Consider the following 20,442-nt stretch of genomic DNA (forward strand, 5'->3'; position numbering starts at 1 on the left):
TGTAACCCAAGCCTGGTACATTGTAGGTGTTCAAGAAAGAGTTTATTTTGAATGCTGGAAATTTGGGTGAGGATGGCAAATATGTCTTTTAATTGGAACATTTTGTCCATTTACATTTAAAGTAATTATTGATAGGTATGTACTTATGCCATTTCATTAATTGTTTTCTGGTTGTTTTGTAGTTCTTTTCTTTTTCTTCTTCTTCTTTTGCTCTCTTTCATTGTGATTTGATGACTGTTTAGTGTTATGTTTAGATTCTTTTCTATTTTTCTACGTGTATCTGTTGTAGGTTTTTGGTTTGTGGTAACCATATATGTATATGTTGATGATCTCTTAATTTCGAACATATTCTAACAACTCCGAATTTTTACTCCCCCTGCTATATTTAATGTTTTTGACACCATATTTTACATCTTTTGGTTTTGTGTATCCCTTGACAACTTATTGTGGATATAGATGATTTTGCTACTTTTGTCTTTTAGCCTTTCTACTAGCTTTATAAGTGGTTGATCTACTACCTTTAGTTTATGTTTGCCTTTACCAATGAGATTTTTCCTTTCATAATTTTCATATTTCTACTTGTGGCCTTTTCTTTTCCACTAAGAGAAGTCCCGTGAACATTTCTTGTAAAGCTGGGTTAGTGGTGCTGAATTCTTTTAGCTTTTGCTTCTCTGTAATACTCTTTGTCTCTCCTTCAAATCTGAATGATAACCTTGCCAGGTAGAGTATTCTCAGTTGTACGTTTTTTCCTTTCATTGCTTTGAATATAAAGTGCTACTCCCTTCTGGCCTGCAAAGTTTCTTCTGAAAGTCAGCTGATTGTCATATCCCTTGTACATAACTAGCTGCTTTTCTCTTGCTGCTTTTATTTCTTATTATTTTTTAAAAACTTTTAATATATTTTTAAAAAGTTATTTTATTGAAGTATAGTTGATTTACAATGCCATTATGGTTTATCACAGGATATTGAATATAGTTCCCTGTGCTATACAGTAGGACCTTGTTGTTTATCCATTCTATATATAATAGTTTTCATTTGCTAATCCCAAATTCCCAATCCATCCCTCCCCACCCGCTCCCCCTCCCTCTCCCCCAGCAACCTATTGCTGTTTTTAAGATTCTCTTTTTTTCTTTAATTTTTGTCATTTTAATTACATTGTGTCTTGGTGTGGACCTCTTTGGGTTTGCTTTGTTTGGGATTCTCTGGGATTCCTGGACCTGGATATCTGTTTCCTTCCCCAGGTTAAGGAAGTTTTTAGCTATTATTTCTCTGCCCCTTTCTCTTTCTCTTCTCCTTCTGGGACTCCTATATTGGAAATGTTAGTACACTTGATGTTGTCCCAGAGATCTCTTAAACTATCCTCATTTTTTTAAATTCTTTTTTTTCTTTATTCTGTTCAGCTTGGGCTATTTCCACTTCTCTGTCTTCCAGATTGCTGATCCATTCCTCTGTGTCATCTAACCTACTGTTGATTCCTTCTAGTATATATTTTCATTTCAGTTATTGTATTCTTCAGCTTTGTTTGGTTCTTCTTTATATTTTCTAACTCTTTCTTAAAATGCTTGCTGTGTTCATCCATTCTTCTCCTGAGTTCATTGGGCATCTTTATGATCATTACCTTGAACTATTTATTGGGTAGATTGCTTATCTCTACTTCATTTAGTTCTTTTTCTGAGGTTTTGTCTTGTTTCTTCATTTGGAACATACTCCTCTATCTCCTCATTTTGCGTAATTCTCTGTGTTTATTTCTATGTATTAGGTAGGTCAGTTACATTTCCCGATCTTAGAGAAGTGGCCTTATGTGGGAGATGCCCTGTGGGGTCCAACAGCATGCTTCCCTATGGTCCCAGAGCTATATGCTCTAGGGGTGCCCCCATCTGGGCTGTGGGCCCCCCTCTGTTGGAGCGGATCCAATTATTGTGGGTCTGCTGGGAGGCGGGGCTGGCTCCCACTTAGTAGGCTGTCAGGTTCTGCCTCATGGAGTAGCTGTGGGCCCACTGGAGGATGGGTAGTTTCCCCAAGCAGTTAGCTGTGCAGCCTTGGGGGTGTCGGGCTGGTGCTGGTGGGCAGGTAAGTCCCCCAGCACTAATAGGCTATCAGGAGGATTCCAAAATGGCACTTGCCAGTGCTGATGTCATTGTAGAATGAACTCCCCCAAATGGCTGCCACCAGTGTCTTTATCCTCAGATGGAGTCCCGGTTGCCTTCTGCCTCTCTGAGAGGCTCTCCAAGAATAGCAAGTAGGTCTGACGCAGGCTCCTTTTAAACTACTGCCTCTGCACTGGGACTTGCAGTGTGTGAGATTTTCTACATGCCCTTTCGGAGCAGTCTGGTTCCTAAGCTCTGTGGCTCTCCTGAACACAAGCCCCACTGGTTTTCAAAGCAGAACTTCTGGGAGCCCATCTTCCTGCTGTAGGATCCTGGGCTGGGGAGCCCAGTGTGCAACTTGGACCCCTTGCTCCTTGGGGAGGACCTCTGCCATTGTGATATTCTTCCCATTTCTGGGCTGCTGACCCAGGTGTATGGGTCCTGAGTATACTGCATCTTACACCCTCCCATCCATCTCATTGTAGTTCCTTCTTCATATCTTTAGTTGTGGGGAATCTTTTCTGCTTTCTTCAGGTCATTCTCATAGATAGTTGCTCTGTAAGTAGTTGCAATGTTGTTGTGCCTTTGGGAGAAGGTGAGTTCAGAGTCTTCCCACTCTGCCATCTTGGCTACATCCCATCCTTCCTTTTGTGAATTCTATCCTATAGCCATTACTTTATGCCTCCCCTAAAAAAATAGCTGGAGAAAGGGAAGCATGCTTGAGAGGGGAAGAACAGAGAAGGTTTGGGCTGGTCTTTTGGAGTTTTGCTATTAGCACTTGCCAAAGAAGATATGTGTGTTGAGTAAGAGAGCTGGCACATCTGTCTATTGCTTAGACGGGGCAAACAGTGATATTCCTTACACAAATATGGTTTAAAAGCCATTTCTTCATTGAAAGGCTTATAAACTCCATATTGTCTTCAAAACCCCTGTGCTTCTAAAATGTGGGTAATTGATCTCTCTCAGGGCTTCAAGGTTCAGGGTTCAATCAGGGAAGCCGAACCACAATGAGGAATATAGATAGGACATTTATTATAGGAATTAGAGCTTACGCAGTGGTGTGAGCTGCTGAAGTTTATGTAAGGCTATCCCCTTGGTTTCTGTGTGGTCCTAAATTCACTGTAGGCCAGCAGGGTCGGCAGTTGAAAAGAAAAGCGAAACATGAAATGGGGGAAAACAGGGATAAACTGAAACCCCTGTCTGTCTCTCACTGCCTCTGCATCGTGGATGTGGGTGCCTTGCAGAAGGAGCTGTGTGCTTCACCTGTGAGCTTGCATGCACCTGGCCCAGGAATGGGAGAAACTGAAGAACATATGGCAGGATCTGAAGAAGCATCAACCTGGTACTGCCCTTTGCCAACACAGTGATGCAGCTGGTCAGTGACACCGTGCACAAGCCACCACAGACCTGGCACCCAACATGCCAGTCAGTCTGTGGTTTCATGTATGCCTTCCAAAACTCATGCAGATTTCTCCAGCACCAGCCCTAAATGGAACAGTACAGTGGAGGGAACTCTGCAAAATGTCGCTCAGCTTGGCTAACTTAGCACAATATAAAACTACCATTGAAATTGTTTTTCTGTTTTAATTAAAAAGGTCTTCTAGGCAGTACGTTCTTTGCAATGAGTGGCATGCCTATTGCTTGTCCTTGTATGTTTAGCATCTAGCCTGCACAGGAAACAATTGTGTTTTGAGTGATTCGTTAAAGACTGGGTTTTCCACTTAAGCTGTGTTAACCTGGTTCTCTGTAAAACTGCTAATGTGGAGCTAGTATACAGCACAGAGAACGCTGGTGGTAATCATCTTTCATGCATGCAAGGTAAACTAACTTGAAGTTTGTTTATGGGAGCGTGGCACTAAAAGCAAGTTAAGCCACTGGATCCTGCAAAATCAGAACAAGTTTCAAAAATAGCGTGCAAAAAGATATCAGGTTAAGTCAAAGTTATCAGTATACGTCAACATTTCTGAGCCTTCTTTCCATCAGGCAAATTTCATGTTTGGACTTCTATGCCTGGAAAAATAATGTTCATTTGCTGAATTCATTTCCTGAGCCTGTTATTACAATAGGAGTATCAGGTCATAATACTGATTAAACATCCACCCATGCTTGACATTATAAAAGCTCCTCTGCAGACAAGAAAGTAGATCAAGAAATGGTCATATCCCTTAAAAACTGTCCAAAATAGATTGGGTTGTGGAGATGAACCTTTAAGACTTAACTTGGTACTCACCAGGCTGCACTGTGTGCTCCCTTGTAGGCCCAGTCCCCTCCTCTTCCCGCCCCCACCTGCTCCCCATGCCTGGGATTCCCAGGGAGGAAACACCAAACAGGTAATCGGAGCCCACCAGTGCTGTGTTCTTACTGACCCGCCCAGGCCACCATTCATCCCCCGCTTTCTGTGACTGCTCCCACAGCTGTGAAGAAATGAAGAGAGTCTCATGTGAAAATATTAGGGAAACTTATTTTGCAATGCTAGATAACATACACGAGCAAGATTTGGGGCTCCCAGGAAGAATTATCTGAAGTGCTGCTGTGAATTATTTCATATCGTTTCCCCTGTTTAGCTTATTCTTGTTGCTTTTTTGTTTCCCATGGAAAAGAGCAGCTGTAGGGGAAAGGAATGAAATGCATACAAACCTAGAGGGTTTGACACATGTTTACTGAAGCCCACTCTGTGGAAGGCGCTGTTAAGTGTGGACCTTAAGGGGGTACAAAGTGTCCCTTCTTGGACACTGTGTGGAGGGCAGACAACCAGTACACAACCAGTACACAACCAGTAGACAACCATAGAGCCTACTGTGGCCTGTGTCCAAATGTGTTTGACCTTTCACACATGCATTTTCTTCTCCAATGAACTGAGAGTAGCACAAAAGGATTTGCTGAATTTGTCACTTTTCTGTTCTGGAGGCTATATTGTGGTTAGAAATGTTGAAAATAGTTGTATCCTGTCTTTGGGGTGTAGAATTGAGGATATTGTGTTCAAATATGTACTGTCACGGTGAACATTTTTTGAGCACTTACTGTGTGCTAGGCAGTGTGCTAAGCACTTTCTGCACATTATTCCATTTTAACCTCTGAATCACTCTCTGAGATTGACACCATTATTAATCCTAATTTAGGAAACGTGATCTCAGAGGAGTTAAGGAACAAGCCTAAGACACCACAGCCAGTAAGTGGAGGAGGGTGTAACCCGAAAACCTGCTCTCCTAACTGCCGTGCTCCACTGCTACCCTCACATCACATGGGCACCCCTAGGGATACTGGTCCAACTAATAAGATGCATCTGTTTTTGTGTCTGTGCAGACAGAAGTCTGACAGGTATAAAGATGTTTCCCAGATCTGATCAGGAGAAGCATTTTATTTTATAGCTTAAATTTAAACATCACATTTTCCCCTTCCCTCTGAAAAACGTTGTCATTATGGTGGGCTAAATGCTAATAGACAGGAAAATTGGAAAAATTATATGGGAGACTTGAATGTTATTGCTTTCCATAAATTATCTTTATGATTATAAAATGATGATCACATATAGAACATGTATCGTACCTGGAATGGGAAGAAAGTAAGCATCTTATAACCTATTAGAAGGTAGATGAGTACTATTCAGATTTAATGTGCATTCAGATCATCTGCAGTGCTTGTTAAAAGTACCTGTTCTAACACTGCTATATATAAAATAGATAAACAAGGACCTACTGTATAGCACGGGGAACTATACTCAATATTTTGTAATTTCATGTATATATAAAGCCGAATCACTTTGCTGTACACTTGAAACTAACACAACATTGTAAATCAACTATACTTCAATTAAAAAAATAAATAAATAAATAAATAAAATTATGCACACACACAAAGTACCTCTTCTAGAACCTCACCCCCCAGTGATTTTGATGAAGCCTGTAATTGAGCCTGGAAATCTTTATTTCAAAAAGAAGATTCTGATGCATGTGGTCTACATACCACACTTTGAGACCACAGATTAAAGATTGGAAATACTTTAGTATCTGGCCTTCCCAATGTTTAAAGCCAGTGGTTCTTTTTTTTTTTTTTTAATACTTATTTATTTTATTTTATTATTTATTTTCTTTATTTTTTGGCTGCGTCTGGTCTTAGTTGCGGCACGCGGGATCTTCGTTGAGGCGTCCCGGATCTTTTTTGCTGCGGTGCATGGGCCCTTCCTTGCGGCGCACAGCCTTCTCTCTAGTTGTGGCGCACCGGCTCCAGGGCGTCTGGGCTCTGTAATTTGCGGCACGCGGGCTCTCTCGTTGAGGCAGGCAAGCTCAGCAGTTGAAGTGCGCGGGCTTAGTTGCCCCGCAGCATGTGGGATCTTAGTTCCCCGACCAAGGATCAAACCCGCGTCCCCTGCATTGGAAGGCGGATTATTTACCACTGGACCACCAGGGAAGTCCCCCAGTGGTTCTTGAACAGTTTGAATTCTTTCACATCCCCAAGTCTTCCCTTTGTACTACTAGTTCTTAGAATAATTTTACTCTAATAATAATTATAATAATAAAGTGCAAGTTTAGTTTAATAATAGGTACTTTTAGAAGAATAATTTGATTAATTTGAACAAATTAGGCACCAATTTATACAATTCTTACAGGATATGAAATTACTATAATCAATAGAGGGTAAAAGCCCCAACTGGTTATTATTTTACATTAATAGAGTGAATGCCTTCAGACTCGAGTGCAGCCTCAGGGACCTCAGCCCATGTAAATGTCTTGTTAATTTTCCTGCTGTATATAAAAAAAAGTCTTGTTAGTTTTTGCATACTTAGAGAGTTTGCTAATGATTATACCAATATATTTATTCTACCCAAATTTATTGAATATACATTAGGTGCCAGATACCTGCCAGGCTTTGTGGCGAGTATAGAAAATTGTATGAGACTCAGACCCTGGTCTAAAGCAACTTACAGTTTATAAAATTTGACATTGTTTATGCCTACAAGGACTCTGTATAGTCATAAAGCATTACTTTTCCATGAGTAATTTATGATCACTTAAATGCAATGCACATTTGAGAGTAAGAAAAACAAATATTGGAGGCAACAGTTTTTAAGGCACATGTATCCTATTTCTTCTCATGTTTTCCATGTGCCACAGTGTATGTTTCTACTTCTTATACAGGGTTGGAGTGACCTTTTATAAAAGGAGAAAGTCATAAAGAGTAGAAATAAAATGACTGCAGATGCCATCTCCAGTTCCCTCCTGTGTCACATCCCGTGACAGTTCCTCCCTCTGTCTATTATTTCTGTGTCTCACATAGGACAGCCTACTGTGGAGTGTAATCCAACAAGGCCTATGGTCCTAAGGCTGAATGCTAACTAGGCTGATCCCTCCACTCAGGAGAAATGCCGGAATCCTCACACATGCTTGTTCATTAAAAAAGAAATCAAGGCTTTGAAGCAGCACTGCTCAGCGTGGCTTGTGACTAGTCTGAGTCTTTTTGTCTTTCCTTTGGTGACATGAGTGAGCGTTTAGCAACTTCTGGAGAAATTTGATAGAGGAATTTCATGCCTGCTAAATTAAATGATAAAATAATTGAGTTTATAATTTGTCTTTTTTCATTTTATTATTCTTCTAATTACTCCTAATGGATTTGAAATAATAATAATTCAAAAAAACACTATCCCTTCACCACAGATAGTTTGAAAAGTACTGTTTTAGTATCCTTTCTTGATTCAGAAATTGTTCAGCTTCCCTTCTCCCACATTAGCTTCCTTTTTACCTTGTAAGTTTCTGTCAGCACAAACTCCTAGCTGTTAATTTTTTAGCCAATGTGTGATACAGGAAAAGAGAGACTTCTTTTGATTACAAAAATCAGTAATTCCCTAAATAGCCATAGCATTACTTCCTTTTAGAACCAAGTTAAAATGCTTACAAGATTAAAATTTTTGAAAGAGAAATGCAACTTTGAAAAAGGAAATTGTAGTCTTTTTAAATCAAAGCTTCGTTTTTGTGAAAATATTGTATTACATTTCTATTAAATTTACGAAGCCAGTTTGGCAGGCTAAAACTTCAGAGTTTAAAAAGGTAAATAACTAAGGAGAATTAACATTTCAAAGTATTTATGTCAGGGTCCTTGGCTGTTACTGTGTGCTGAGTAAGCTCTGACCTACTAGAAAATGCACAAGCCCTTAAACCCAGGCTGGCAAACCATCTTCAGCCATCTTCCCTTATAAAATGAAGCTGCCTATCAAATGAGGGGGCAATCTGGATGCCCCCTGAGGCCTTTTCTACTTCTAATATCCGGTATATCTGTGAATTTAATTCCATAATCATTTTATACTTGCATTTTCATTTTTTAAAAAAAGGTTAATCCTTGGAAATTGAATAAGAACCCCTCCTTTGTATACTAAGTATTCCCTGATAGAGTCCTTTCTTGTCAAGTAAGATGAAAACTGTTCAATTCACTATATAAGCAGATATAAAAGTAAAAATGGAGAATGGCAAAGTTAAAACATTTTATAAAATTGGAGAAATAAAAGTAACGGTTATTCTAGGTGTCCTTGAACTGTGAAAGTGAGTGTTGGTACAAAAGACACGTGGTGAAATGGGCACTCACATGGGAATTATGTAAAGTTCACATGAAAAGAAATTTATTAGAGACCCTACCCGCTTCTTTTTTTCCTATCTGATCAATGAACTTGAACCTTTTCCTTTTCTAATTTTTTAGGTGTAACCCAGATGTTGGTCAGGGGCATCTAGCCTTCTAAATGGATATGACTGACTGGAAACCACTTGTTCAAAGTCTGATATTCTCCCAACAATTCCAAAGAATTCCTGGAGATTTGAGTTTTGGTTGCCTGGCTCCACAAGCCTGCTCTTGCTGCATTCATTGGGTTTATGCATCCGCTTTCTCCTCTTCCCTCTTGGCCTGTTGACTCTGTTCCCACCCAGATGTACACCTCCTCCCTGGGATGCAGGGCCACGTCCTCTCTCCAGTCTCTCTGTCCTCATCCCATCCTTCCTGCCAAGCTCTAAATGCTTCCCACTCTATTATGCAGAGCAATGCAACTCTGTTTGGCCCCCTCCCAAAATTCACTGTAGACCCACCATCACATAGCAAGAGCTGAACTCAGAGGCCTCTGACTCTTTTCATAGGACCTGCCCTCCTTAAAAGACTATTTGGACTTAAAAATAGTATTTTTTCATGCTGGTAAATAGCAAAATTTTATTTTAACCAGATTTGATCATTTACAGTTTGTGGTAATTCAGACAGAGAGCTAGTCCAGGGGGTCTGCAAACTTTTTCCGTGAAGGGTGAGATAGTAAATATTTTAAGCTTTGATGGCTGCATGTGGTCTCTGTCACAAATACTCAACTCTGCTGTTATAATTTGAAAGCAACCATAGATAATATGTAAACAAATGAATGAGGCTGTGTTCCAATAAAATTTTATTTACAAAACCAAACCAAAATTTATCTGATTAAAATATTTTTAGAAGTACTGTCTACTTAAGAATACATTTTTTTCCCCACAAACTCTAAATCACTTATTTATATATAAACTATAACTGGCATATGAATGTATATTTTCTTTGCTTAAAGTATTGCTGTGTGTACAATGCAAATCATTCCTAAATATTCGTTTAAAAGTAGGGCCTCTCCTAGGTAATATCTCATTCACCTAGTCGCAGTTACTCTAAAAGCAATCACATTTTGTTACCTTTAAAAAACAAATTTCTCATGAATTGGTCTTATAGTATAAATTTGTGAAATGTTCCTGTACATTTTCTGTTTTGTTAGTCTATCCTGAATTTACATAATATTTAATGCAAAGCAAGAATCTGTACAAGTACAGTAAAATAATATACAAAGCAAAGGTATTAAAGAGACAGTATGTATTGTTATTTTGCTGTGAATGTGTGAAAAGGATATATACCGTTTTTTATAGTACTGCTTTTGAGATGGTTATCTCCAACCCTTTTGGCCACGTATCTGCAAAACGTTTTCAGCATGCATCTCCAGAATATGCATCTCATTTATTTATAAATTATATATAAGAACTACTATCATTAGATAATATTTCAAGGCACAGGTGAAATGTTAAAGTGAGGCTTTTCATTTGTCCTAGTCTTAAATAACCATATAGATAATACTTTTTTTTATATATAAATTTATTTGTTTATTTTTGGCTGCGTTGGGTCTTCCTTGCTGCACACGGGCTCTCTCTAGTTGCAGCGAGTGGGGGCTACTCTTCCTTGCAGTGCGTGGGCTTCTCATTGCAGTGGCTTCCCTTGTTGTGGAGTATGGACTCTAGGCACATGGGCTTCGGTAGTTGCAGTACGTGGGCTCAGTAGTTGTAGCTCACAGGCTCTAGAGTGCAGGCTCAGTAATTGTGGTGCACGGGCTTAGTTGCTCCATGGCATGTGGGATCTTCCCGGACCAGGGCTCGAACCTGTGTCCCCTGCACGGGCAGGCGGATTCTTAAGCACTGCGCCACCAGGGAAGCCCTAGATAATAGACTTTTGATGATTTCTCTGTTTTTGCCAAGCTCTTGTCAGATCTGATTAAATTTGTCATTACTTTTACCTTGTAATGTAGGTGATAGAAAGCTTTTACGAGGAGTAGAGGTGTCAGCTCTGTGACTTTCACATCATTTATGCTTGCATTGGTATTATTATTATCTTTAATCTGTGGGTTCCTTGCATAAATCTTGTCCATTTTAGGGTGTTTTTAAGTTAAGGGTACGTATTACCATCTGTAAATGGACTCGGCAGGCCATCACTCTGTATTTCAGTGCACTCAAAGTGAATGAATGGAGAGGGCAAGCCCCGCCCCTCCAACACTGTGGAAGCCCCACCCCTCCCTGAGGGCATCTCCAACACTGTGAGGCAAGATCTTCCATGGAGCTGACTGAGGGCAGGACACCAATCCAGAAGTTAAATACCAGCTTAAATGCTTTCCTTTTTAAAGAAATAAAATATAAATGGAGGTTCCAATATTTTCTTCCCATATCACAATTGACTGCACATCTACATAAACTGCATAATTTATGAGATGAAAGTTGATAAAAATATTATTTTTCTCTTATTTAAATCTTAACGTGTATATTGTGATCTAGCTTTTCTTTTCTTTTTTGTTCACCCACCTAGTTTTTAGGATAGAGCCTGACTAATGTTTCCTTCAATCTTCCATAGTTCTAACAGTGTTTTTTACATAGTAAGCAAGCATTAATAATACATGTACACATGTTTCACTCTAAAATGGGCTCAAGGACTATTTAATAGTCATTATCATCAGTTGTGCTGAGGATGGGTGGCATATATCTTTTTTTTTTTCCTTTTTGGTAATCTTAACAAATTGATTGTTTGCTTGGATCCTATCAGTTTATTGCCCTTTATTTATAGCATCTAAATGGAGCCCCATTGTTTTCTTAAAGTGTATTCTCTAATTTGCAAAGTTAACTTCTTTTTGCTCTCATTCTACTGTTCAAGTTAGCCATTCATCTCAATATGTTGCCACTACTGATTCATGGAACATTTTTTTTTATTTCATCATTTATGTCCCTGGTTAAAATGTTAATTCTGAGAGTTCAAATCATCTACTTTTTGGGGATTCTTTATATACCTGCATGATAAAGTTGATAGACAGTCCAGGTGTTTGGGGATTAAGCTGGACACGGGTAAGTTCTTTGTCCATGAAGGGTGGCAGGAATGTGGTACTAATGCCTTTCATTGGTCTATTGATGCCACATTGACAAGATGTCCATAAAGGAGCCAGGGACATCCAACTGGTCTCAGGGATGTCTCTAGACATAAAGCGAAACAACCGACAGCCGTTCCCTTCTCTTGAGAGAAGCTATGTCATTTACTTGACTAAAGAGAAGAGTGTCCTCAATCCTGGCTGCATAACAGAGTCCCCAGGGAGCTTTACAGACATTCTGAGGCCAGTTAGAATCAATACTGAACGGTCATGTGTATTTTTACTCCCCAGGTGATTCCATTGCACAGCCAAGGTGGAGAGTTATAGTTCAAGAGGCTAATAAGATGATTAGGTCAATAGAAGGAAAATCAAAAGTGGAAGGCTCAGTAAGGGTGAAGGGACTCAATAGCAGAAAAAAAGTCTCATTTTAACAGAAAAGATTGGGGAAAGAAGGAACAATTTCGTAACTTCAAATTGATGGTGGTAATAGACATCCTCTTCCCTTGACTGCTTATTGATCACACAGGGAGGGTTGAGATTTGACCAAGAGAACCAAAGATTTATAAATTGATCCAAGAATGTCTGGAGAGCTTTGGGGCCTTTGGCTTTGGAAGATGGAGGCTTACTGACAAGTATGGCTAACCTTGGAGGATCTTTGGGGGCCCTTTGGTCTATGGCTCTTTTAACCTGCTGTGCACACTTGCACGTGAGTGCTCTCGTTTGGCCTAAGGATACCTTATATTTTGTAAGGAAACCTTACACTTGGAAGTTTATTTGGTTTTGGAGCTTTGCCAGGGCTCTTGGCCTAACAGAGAAAGGGAGAGCGAATCTGTTTTAATCTGTGCCACTCTTTTAATCTTCATCCCGTATGACCTTGCTTGTCTCAGAAGAATATATGTCATGAGCCAGCCTGTCATGAGCCAGAAAGGGAGCCTTTCCCTTTCTGTAGTTCCAGGGTCTGGTGAAGCATCTTATACGCAATAAGGATTGACTGAGTGTTTGTCAGTGACCCCTGCAAATTCTGCTTTTGTTGTAGGAAGCAGTGCAAGTGTTGATTAAGCACTCGGCTGACGTCAACGCGAGGGACAAGAACTGGCAGACCCCGCTGCACGTGGCAGCAGCCAATAAGGCTGTCAAGTGTGCGGAAGTCATCATCCCCCTGCTGAGCAGCGTCAACGTCTCTGACCGAGGGGGACGCACAGCCTTGCACCATGCCGCTCTGAATGGCCACGTGGAGGTCAATGTCCTCATCACTGAGAACAAGAATCCTCCCCACAGACCCTCTTAGCCCCATGTGGAACCTAATCTCATTGCTGAGGCTTTTAGATAATGTGACAATAATATTTGTACACCAAACCTTAGGCAACTGTACCTATTTTTAAATTTAGAGCCACAATGAATTGAAAAAGTAGCCGACACCTCAGTCTTTCCCTCGGACACACATGCCGCAGGTTGGCCGTGGTGTCTTCCTACTTTGAACTTCAGATCTCTGACCTGCCTTTAGATTGGACAATAATTTGGCTCACATCACCTGCTGAGGGTGAAGACCCCTCACCATTACAGAGTATACACTTGATTTCACTGTCGGTTGTCTTTCAGATGGTTAATTTACTCTTGGCCAAAGGGGCAAACATCAATGCGTTTGACAAGAAGGATCGGCGTGCTCTGCACTGGGCAGCTTACATGGGTAAGGATTCCATGAATGGAAAGCAAAGTGCAGATAACTTGAACTAAAAAAGCCCCGGGTTTCTCACTGACCATGCAGGTTTTCTCTTGCGCGAGCCTGACTTCTTTTTAAGCTTGGGATTCAATTGAATTAAGATTCTGTCCTTGTACTGGCATGCACAGAGCACTCTCATTGGGCAGTTGCTTTGTCAGAGATTTATTTATCCTACAGAGAGCAGGAGGGATGAATCATGGCATGGACTTCATTGAATGTGTTTCGATCTGGATTGGAAAGCTGCACAAGTTGTGCTTATTTTAACTTGTTATGGCAGCAAAATAAGGTGTTTAAAGAGAAAGAAGGACGGGCTAGCAAAGCAAGGATGTAAATTTCATTTGTCTTTTTAATTTATAAATATTCCTGAAAGAAACGAAAAGGAAGGAATAAAGGACAGCACCCTGGATGTCGTGCTTATTTTAACTTGTTATGGCAGCAAAATAAGGTGTTTAAAGAGAAAGAAGGACGGGCTAGCAAAGCAAGGATGTAAATTTCATTTGTCTTTTTAATTTATAAATATTCCTGAAAGAAACGAAAAGGAAGGAATAAAGGGGGGCTTGCTCCTTGTTTCTGCCAGCTCGGGTGCAGAAGACAAAGGAAGACGTTACATTGCTATGCTTTTCCTCTTCACTTTTGTTGGCACTAGTACCACTGACAAATGAGAGCCCTCATAGAGTTTATTCTCAGTGTTGACACTTGGGAAATGAAGAACTAAAAGAACTAAGATCCTTCCTTTGTGTTTCTAATTGGAGAACATCCTGCAATTAGAAAAGCAGAAAAGCAGGATTCTATCAGCACCAAGTTATAAACACCCTGACTGCTCATCACAGCACAGGAGATTGTGAAAGATCTACACAATGGGACACTATGTAGTAACTACAGTGATGATATCATTAGTATTTTCTTAACACAGAAAGATTCTGTGATACGTTAAGTGAAAACAGATCGTAATACAGTATGAATAATACGATCCTCATTTTTGTTAAAAATATCTATAAAATGAAAACAACCTGGGATGTATTAAATGCTGAAATATTAACTGAGTATCTCAAGGGATTGTGGATGATTTTGGTTTCCTTTTTGCCTTTTCTGAATCCTTTTTAATAAGCCTACGGACCTTTTATTATCATAAAAATTAATAATGTTAATTGTGGGGAGAAAAAAGAGAATGGGTTGGGGCAGGGATGAAATAAATTCTGTGGCTATAGATAGGCCTGAATGAATTCTCGGACTTAAAAAAACAGAATCTTAAGATTTTGCACGCATTATCCTTTTTTACAAGGTGACACGGACTTTCGAGTTGTTTGTAGCAGGTTGGATGTCTGCATGGTCCCTGCAGGACTGGAGCCAGTGAGCATTTGCCAGATGATGTTTAGGCAGAGCACACACTAAGCTAGTGTGACGTGGGACTCCAAGAACCTGGAGTTTCACGTTTGTTCTTTGCTGATACATGGCTAAAACATATGTGTAGAACTGCTTTAAAGCAGTAAAGTTACATTTTTGTGTGTCATCAGGATACATATAGGAAAACATATACAGATGACTGTCTTTAGGGACTAATGGACAAAACCAGGGCAAAGAGCTTAAGATAGCACCACCAGTAATTCAAAATAGTTTTTTTCTGTATAAAAGTCTTCATAAAACTAGCCAAGACAAAACTCTGTCTCTCTTGTGTACACACACACACACACACACACACACACACACACACACACACACGCACGCACACGTTTTAGGCCCTGGAACCAGTACTCATCTTCTACCCTTCAGTTATCAACAATGTTTAGAGCAATGATCTTGAAGCATTGAACAATCTTTAGTCAGGAAATAAAGGTCAAATACATTTATCGTTGTATATGTAGCAAGATAGAGAACAAAGGAAGATATTCTAGAAAATATGCCAACAGGAGTTGAAACTAGAAGGGTTTTCAGTTTAGCCAGCAATTCATGAGAATTTGAAGTTGAACCATATGAAGTTGCCATTCTTGTGGGCCCAAAAAAGGGTCAAACAGCAGCAGTTGCATATGATTTAACAATAATCTGGAGTTCTGATTAATTGATCTTTTTTCTTTCATTAGTTTTTCCAAACCAAATTGTCATTGTTAGACTTTTTCAGTGAAGAATGGCAGTTGGTTTCAAAAGCATTGCTTTCATTTGACATGATATTTTTTAGTCTCTGGTTCTAACATATTGGCAGGACCTCCACATTATTTATTTGTAAACAGGCATCGATCTCCTTAAAGAGAAGGCTCACACGTGAATCATCTTCTTTCTTCCCACAGCACTTACATGATGCCTGACACATAGTATGTACTCCCTAAATATTTGTTGGATATTTGCTATGAAGCAGCTTTTTATAAACAGCTTAGCAAGATGCTGGCAGCAATAAAGGCTGATGGTGATAATTCAGGTGGAATGACTTGTCAAATTGTCCTATAAAGGTTAACGATGTTTTCTGCTGCTTTGTTTCTACAGGCCACCTGGACGTTGTGGCGTTGCTCGTTAACCACGGCGCGGAAGTGACGTGTAAGGATAAGAAGGGCTACACGCCCCTGCATGCCGCGGCCTCCAACGGGCAGATCAGCGTTGTCAAGCATCTCCTGAATCTGGGGGTGGAGGTGAGCTATGATTCAGCCATCACCCCATGGTGCATTTGTGGGTTTTCTGTTGTTCTGAAATTAAATCCTGTTTGCATTTTAATTCAAGAGGGAGAAAAAAAAACAAACCCTCATTTCTTACCATTGAGTTTACATGGGCAACTGATGAAGGGCAGTGGGGCATATGCTAAGTCCTAGAAAGCCAGAAACAGACTAACTTTCTATATCAACATAGAGAAATATTTTAACATCTAGGATACATATCCACCAGTCATTTGTAAAAGACTGGCGAGGTTTCATCATCCCACCTTTAGAACCTAGCCTTCTAAATCGTGGCTTCCAAGCAGAAATGAATGAATGAATGGCAGGACGAACATGCTGAGCTGCAGAAGTAGACCTCACCCCATTCTCCGTAGGTAGCAGGGCGGGAGCAGTAGTGCGGCTGTCCCGGAGGAAAGGAAAACCGAGCTGCAATAGTGCGATGGTGATAACAGCAGTCAGGGCAGGTCTGGGAGAGCAAGAGGGAGCTGGGGGCCAAATAACCAGGGCAGCTCCACAGCCCAGCCACCAGAATGTGGCCTCTTGAGGTGTCATCAGAGCGGGTTCTGAGTTCAGGCCCCACAGCAGCTCCCTGAGCACCTCCCACCCTTTCCTCTTCTGTTCACTGTTGAGATTCGGGCTGTTTTCTTGCTCCCCCGATTCAGTTCTCCTCTGGTGTTTTGAGGCAGCTTTGCCTTTCCCTTTTTATCCCTTCCCTAGCTGAAAGATATCTTGCCACGAATGGAAACCTCTCACTCTTCCTCCCAGCTCACTTTTTGTCACTTTCACATTTTGTTGACCTTTACCTCTGCGTGAGAAGCCTTCCCAGGATGACCACGCTGGGGCAAGAGTAAGCTCTGAATGGTCACACTGACAGATGGGTATTTCCTTTCTCCAGCACAGCCGGTAGGCTTTTGGTGGGAAATGGAGTGAATTGGCTTCAGTGCTTTTAATCGCCCATGTTGGACTCACTTGCAGATTGATGAAATCAACGTATATGGAAACACGGCCCTCCACCTGGCCTGCTACAACGGGCAGGATGCTGTAGTCAACGAGCTGACCGACTACGGTGCTAATGTGAACCAGCCCAATACCAGCGGATTCACCCCGTTGCATTTTGCTGCTGCCTCCACACACGGTGCTTTGTGTCTTGAACTATTAGTAAACAACGGGGCGGATGTTAACATTCAGGTATGACTCTCTCTCAGTCTCCCTCTCTCAGTGTGAAGTACCTTTGCGTTGAGGCTGTTTGAGCAAACTCACCTGCTGTAAATTACAATTAGTGAATTGTAACTCTAAGCGTCCTGATTTTTGCGGACTTATCCTATATTGTCATGATGTGGAAACTTCTGCAGCACTGGTGGTACCCGTGGATGACACTGAGGTTCTAGCCACGTGCCCTTGGTAGCTTAGTGAATATACGGGAGCAAATACTGGGTCTCAGGGATGTGGACTTGGCTGAGATTCTAATACTGAGGTGAATGTTGAGCTGATAGGGCAGAGATGCTGAGCATGAAAAGGAAGCCAAACCTAACGATCTCAGGTCTGTTTCCAACCCGCAAGGCCCTCCAAGGAGTTTCTCAAATGGCTTCCTGGAGTAAACCCCAGATAGTGGCTTCAAGTATATGATATTAATCTGGTTTTAATGGTAATTCCTTTACTCAGCAAACTTACTGAGGACTCCCTAGTGCCCTCTTTTTGGTACTGGGTGTATACTCCAAGGTGCCCTCAAGGAATTTACGATATGGCAAGGAGATAATGTACTCAGATAATCATGGGGCAAGAGAGAATGTCATGAGTGGCGTGAGAAATTAATAAAGTGCTGCAAACTATAAGAAGTAAGTACTGACTTGCTTTTTGCTTGGGCATCAAAACTAGAGATTGCTTTTGAGCTGAAGATTGATATCAGTTGAGATGAGGAGGGATAGAGAGAATTTGAGAGAGGACATTCCAGATACATAGAATGGCAAGCAAAGGAGTTGAGAGGTCTCGATAGGTAAACTTTAGGTAACCAGTCTGCTCACTGCAACAGATAACCAAGAGGAACTTTTGCAGGTAGCCTTCATGATCCAGGTTACATCACTTGGATGCATTTAGATTGTAGCAGAATATCCTGATTTATACCAAGTGACCTTGTTCGCATCCTCAGCTTCCCTTCTCCCAAGCACACAGGAATTGTAAAGCGAGGTCCCAGTGTATTCTGTCTCTGCTTTTGAAAAATTGTTATTTCCAAGGTTTAATTTCAAGAATATTGGATCAGTCTATTTTAATGATCTTCTCTATTCACTATTAAAGTCCTTTTATATTTTTTCATTTAATTTATAATAGTGGGGAAATATGGGACAAATTCTCAGAATAGCGATTTATTTTGATTGAATGGAGTACAAATCATATGAAAGAAAGGAGCCAGGAACAAGCTGAAATGTGACCTGACCAAGAATGAGCACTTATCTACTGGCCAAGGAGTTGGGGCCTCTATAGGGTGTGGGTCCACTAATCATTATAGAGGCCACATGGTCAGAACTGAGCATTAGAAACAGTAATCTGGCCACAAAACCAGAGACAGAAAACATAAAGAAATAAATGTATATATGACTACATAAAATTTTTAAACTTTTATATAACAAACAAAACAACAAAAAAGACAAAAACAAAAACCTTAACATAAAATTGAAAGGGGAGCAACTCGGAAATTTTTCTGCAATATACATATAAGCAAGGAGTTAACATATTTAATATGTAAGAGCTCATAAAAATCAATAAGAAAAAGTCTGATAGTCCTAGAAAATATGGGTAAATGCAGATCACAAGAGAAAGAATATAATATCCATTAAACTTATGAAAAGATATTCAGTATTACTAGTCATTAGAGAAATGCAAACTAATACTTTTATAATACTAATACATTAATATTTGCCTTTAAAATTGGCAAGTATCCAAAAGACTAGCAATGCCCAGTGTAGTAATCAATGAAAAATTAAAATGCAATAAATAAATATCCAGTTTTATTATTTCAAAAAGTATGTGTCTATGTATATGCATAGAAAGAGAAAAATATCTGGAATCTACATCAGTATCCTAGCAACAGTTATCACTCCAGCGAGGCAAAATTATGATTTGGCTTTTTAGTTGCTTTTCAATATATTTGTTTTAATCTTCTTATTGTGATGCCATAAGCATGTGTTATTTTTATATCCAAAAGAATAAAAAAGCTATTTTTATAAAAAAATAGTTTCAGATATAGTGGACCTAGGGAGGGGACAAATAGAAGCTAACTGGAAGTCAATGAAATGGGTCTGGATAAGAGGTAATGAGGAGAGGGGGATGGGGACAGCCAACGGAGGGAGAGGCTTTGCAGAAAGGAAATCGCTGGGATTTCGTTGGACAAGAGATGAAGGAGATAAAGATGAGTATAAGAATTGAAATCTGGGCTTCCCTGGTGGTGTAGTGGTTGAGAGTCCGCCTGCTGATGCAGGGGACACGGGTTCATGCCCCGGTCCGGGAAGATCCCACATGCCGCGGAGCGGCTGGGCCCGTGAGCCGTGGCCTCTGGGCCTGCGCGTCCGGAGCCTGTGCTCCGCCACAGGAGGGGCCACAACAGTGAGAGGCCCGCGTACAACAACAAAAAAAAGAAGAGTTAGGGAAGATAGGAAGGAAACGAAGGGGATGGAGTGTCTTCATGAAGGTAGAAAGCAGGCAGAAGTGAAAAAGTAAACTAGCTGAAGAGAATTTCAGAGTTCCAGATCTTGTAAGGGGACCCCATCCAAGGTCCTACGTGGAGGTAGGATGAAGGTCTTTAGGGGCAACAAAGAAACCAAGGTGGGGAAAGAGCCAACATGTGGGGTTAAAGTCTAAGAGGAGGGTGGTGGAGGACAGGAGGCAAACAGGTGGCTCAACCGTCAGTGTCCCCAAGACTTGTGACACTTTTCTTGCCATCCTAATGTCTGAGGGACATCCTGTGGATCCTCTAAAGGAAGGAACATTATTGAAGTTAGATAAAGCATCTCTCTTTACCAACCTTAATTAATTCACGGGATTATCTGATGCTCTCCATTTCCTCTGTAAAACATGCCAACTGATGCTTTCAGTGTGCCCGATACTGAGGTTAGAAAGCCACTTTCTGGCATATACCTACCTACCTACCTACTTCTCCCAGGTAACTGACTAGCAGCCAGTTTAGATCAGATAAGAGGCTTCAACTAGGTATGGTGCCTTGGTTTATGGCAGCCTTCTCTTCTCCCCCACAAAATGGACATGGAAAGCATAGCTACTTAATTTTAATAGTTAATTTTTTCCTGTAGACTGCTAATCATCAATAGAGTATAAGAAGCACCATTAAAAAAT

The 20,442-nt window shown here is 40.5% G+C and overlaps 1 protein-coding gene across 2 annotated transcripts in view; it reads left to right on the forward strand.

Moving 5' to 3' along the window:
* The window catches only part of ANKRD44 (ankyrin repeat domain 44), a 191,070-nt gene that overhangs the window by 50,874 nt on the left and 119,754 nt on the right, over window positions 1-20,442 (forward strand). For both annotated transcript variants that reach the window (XM_007465702.1, XM_007465701.1), the window contains exons 4-7: window positions 12,779-12,979; window positions 13,342-13,429; window positions 15,938-16,080; window positions 17,077-17,289. In XM_007465702.1, coding sequence (XP_007465764.1) covers window positions 12,779-12,979; window positions 13,342-13,429; window positions 15,938-16,080; window positions 17,077-17,289 — 645 coding nt within the window. The remainder of the gene's footprint in view (window positions 1-12,778; window positions 12,980-13,341; window positions 13,430-15,937; window positions 16,081-17,076; window positions 17,290-20,442) is intronic.

Source organism: Lipotes vexillifer, unplaced genomic scaffold, assembly GCF_000442215.2.
Source record: "Lipotes vexillifer unplaced genomic scaffold, Lipotes_vexillifer_v1.1 scaffold113, whole genome shotgun sequence".
Lineage (NCBI taxonomy): Eukaryota > Metazoa > Chordata > Mammalia > Artiodactyla > Lipotidae > Lipotes > Lipotes vexillifer.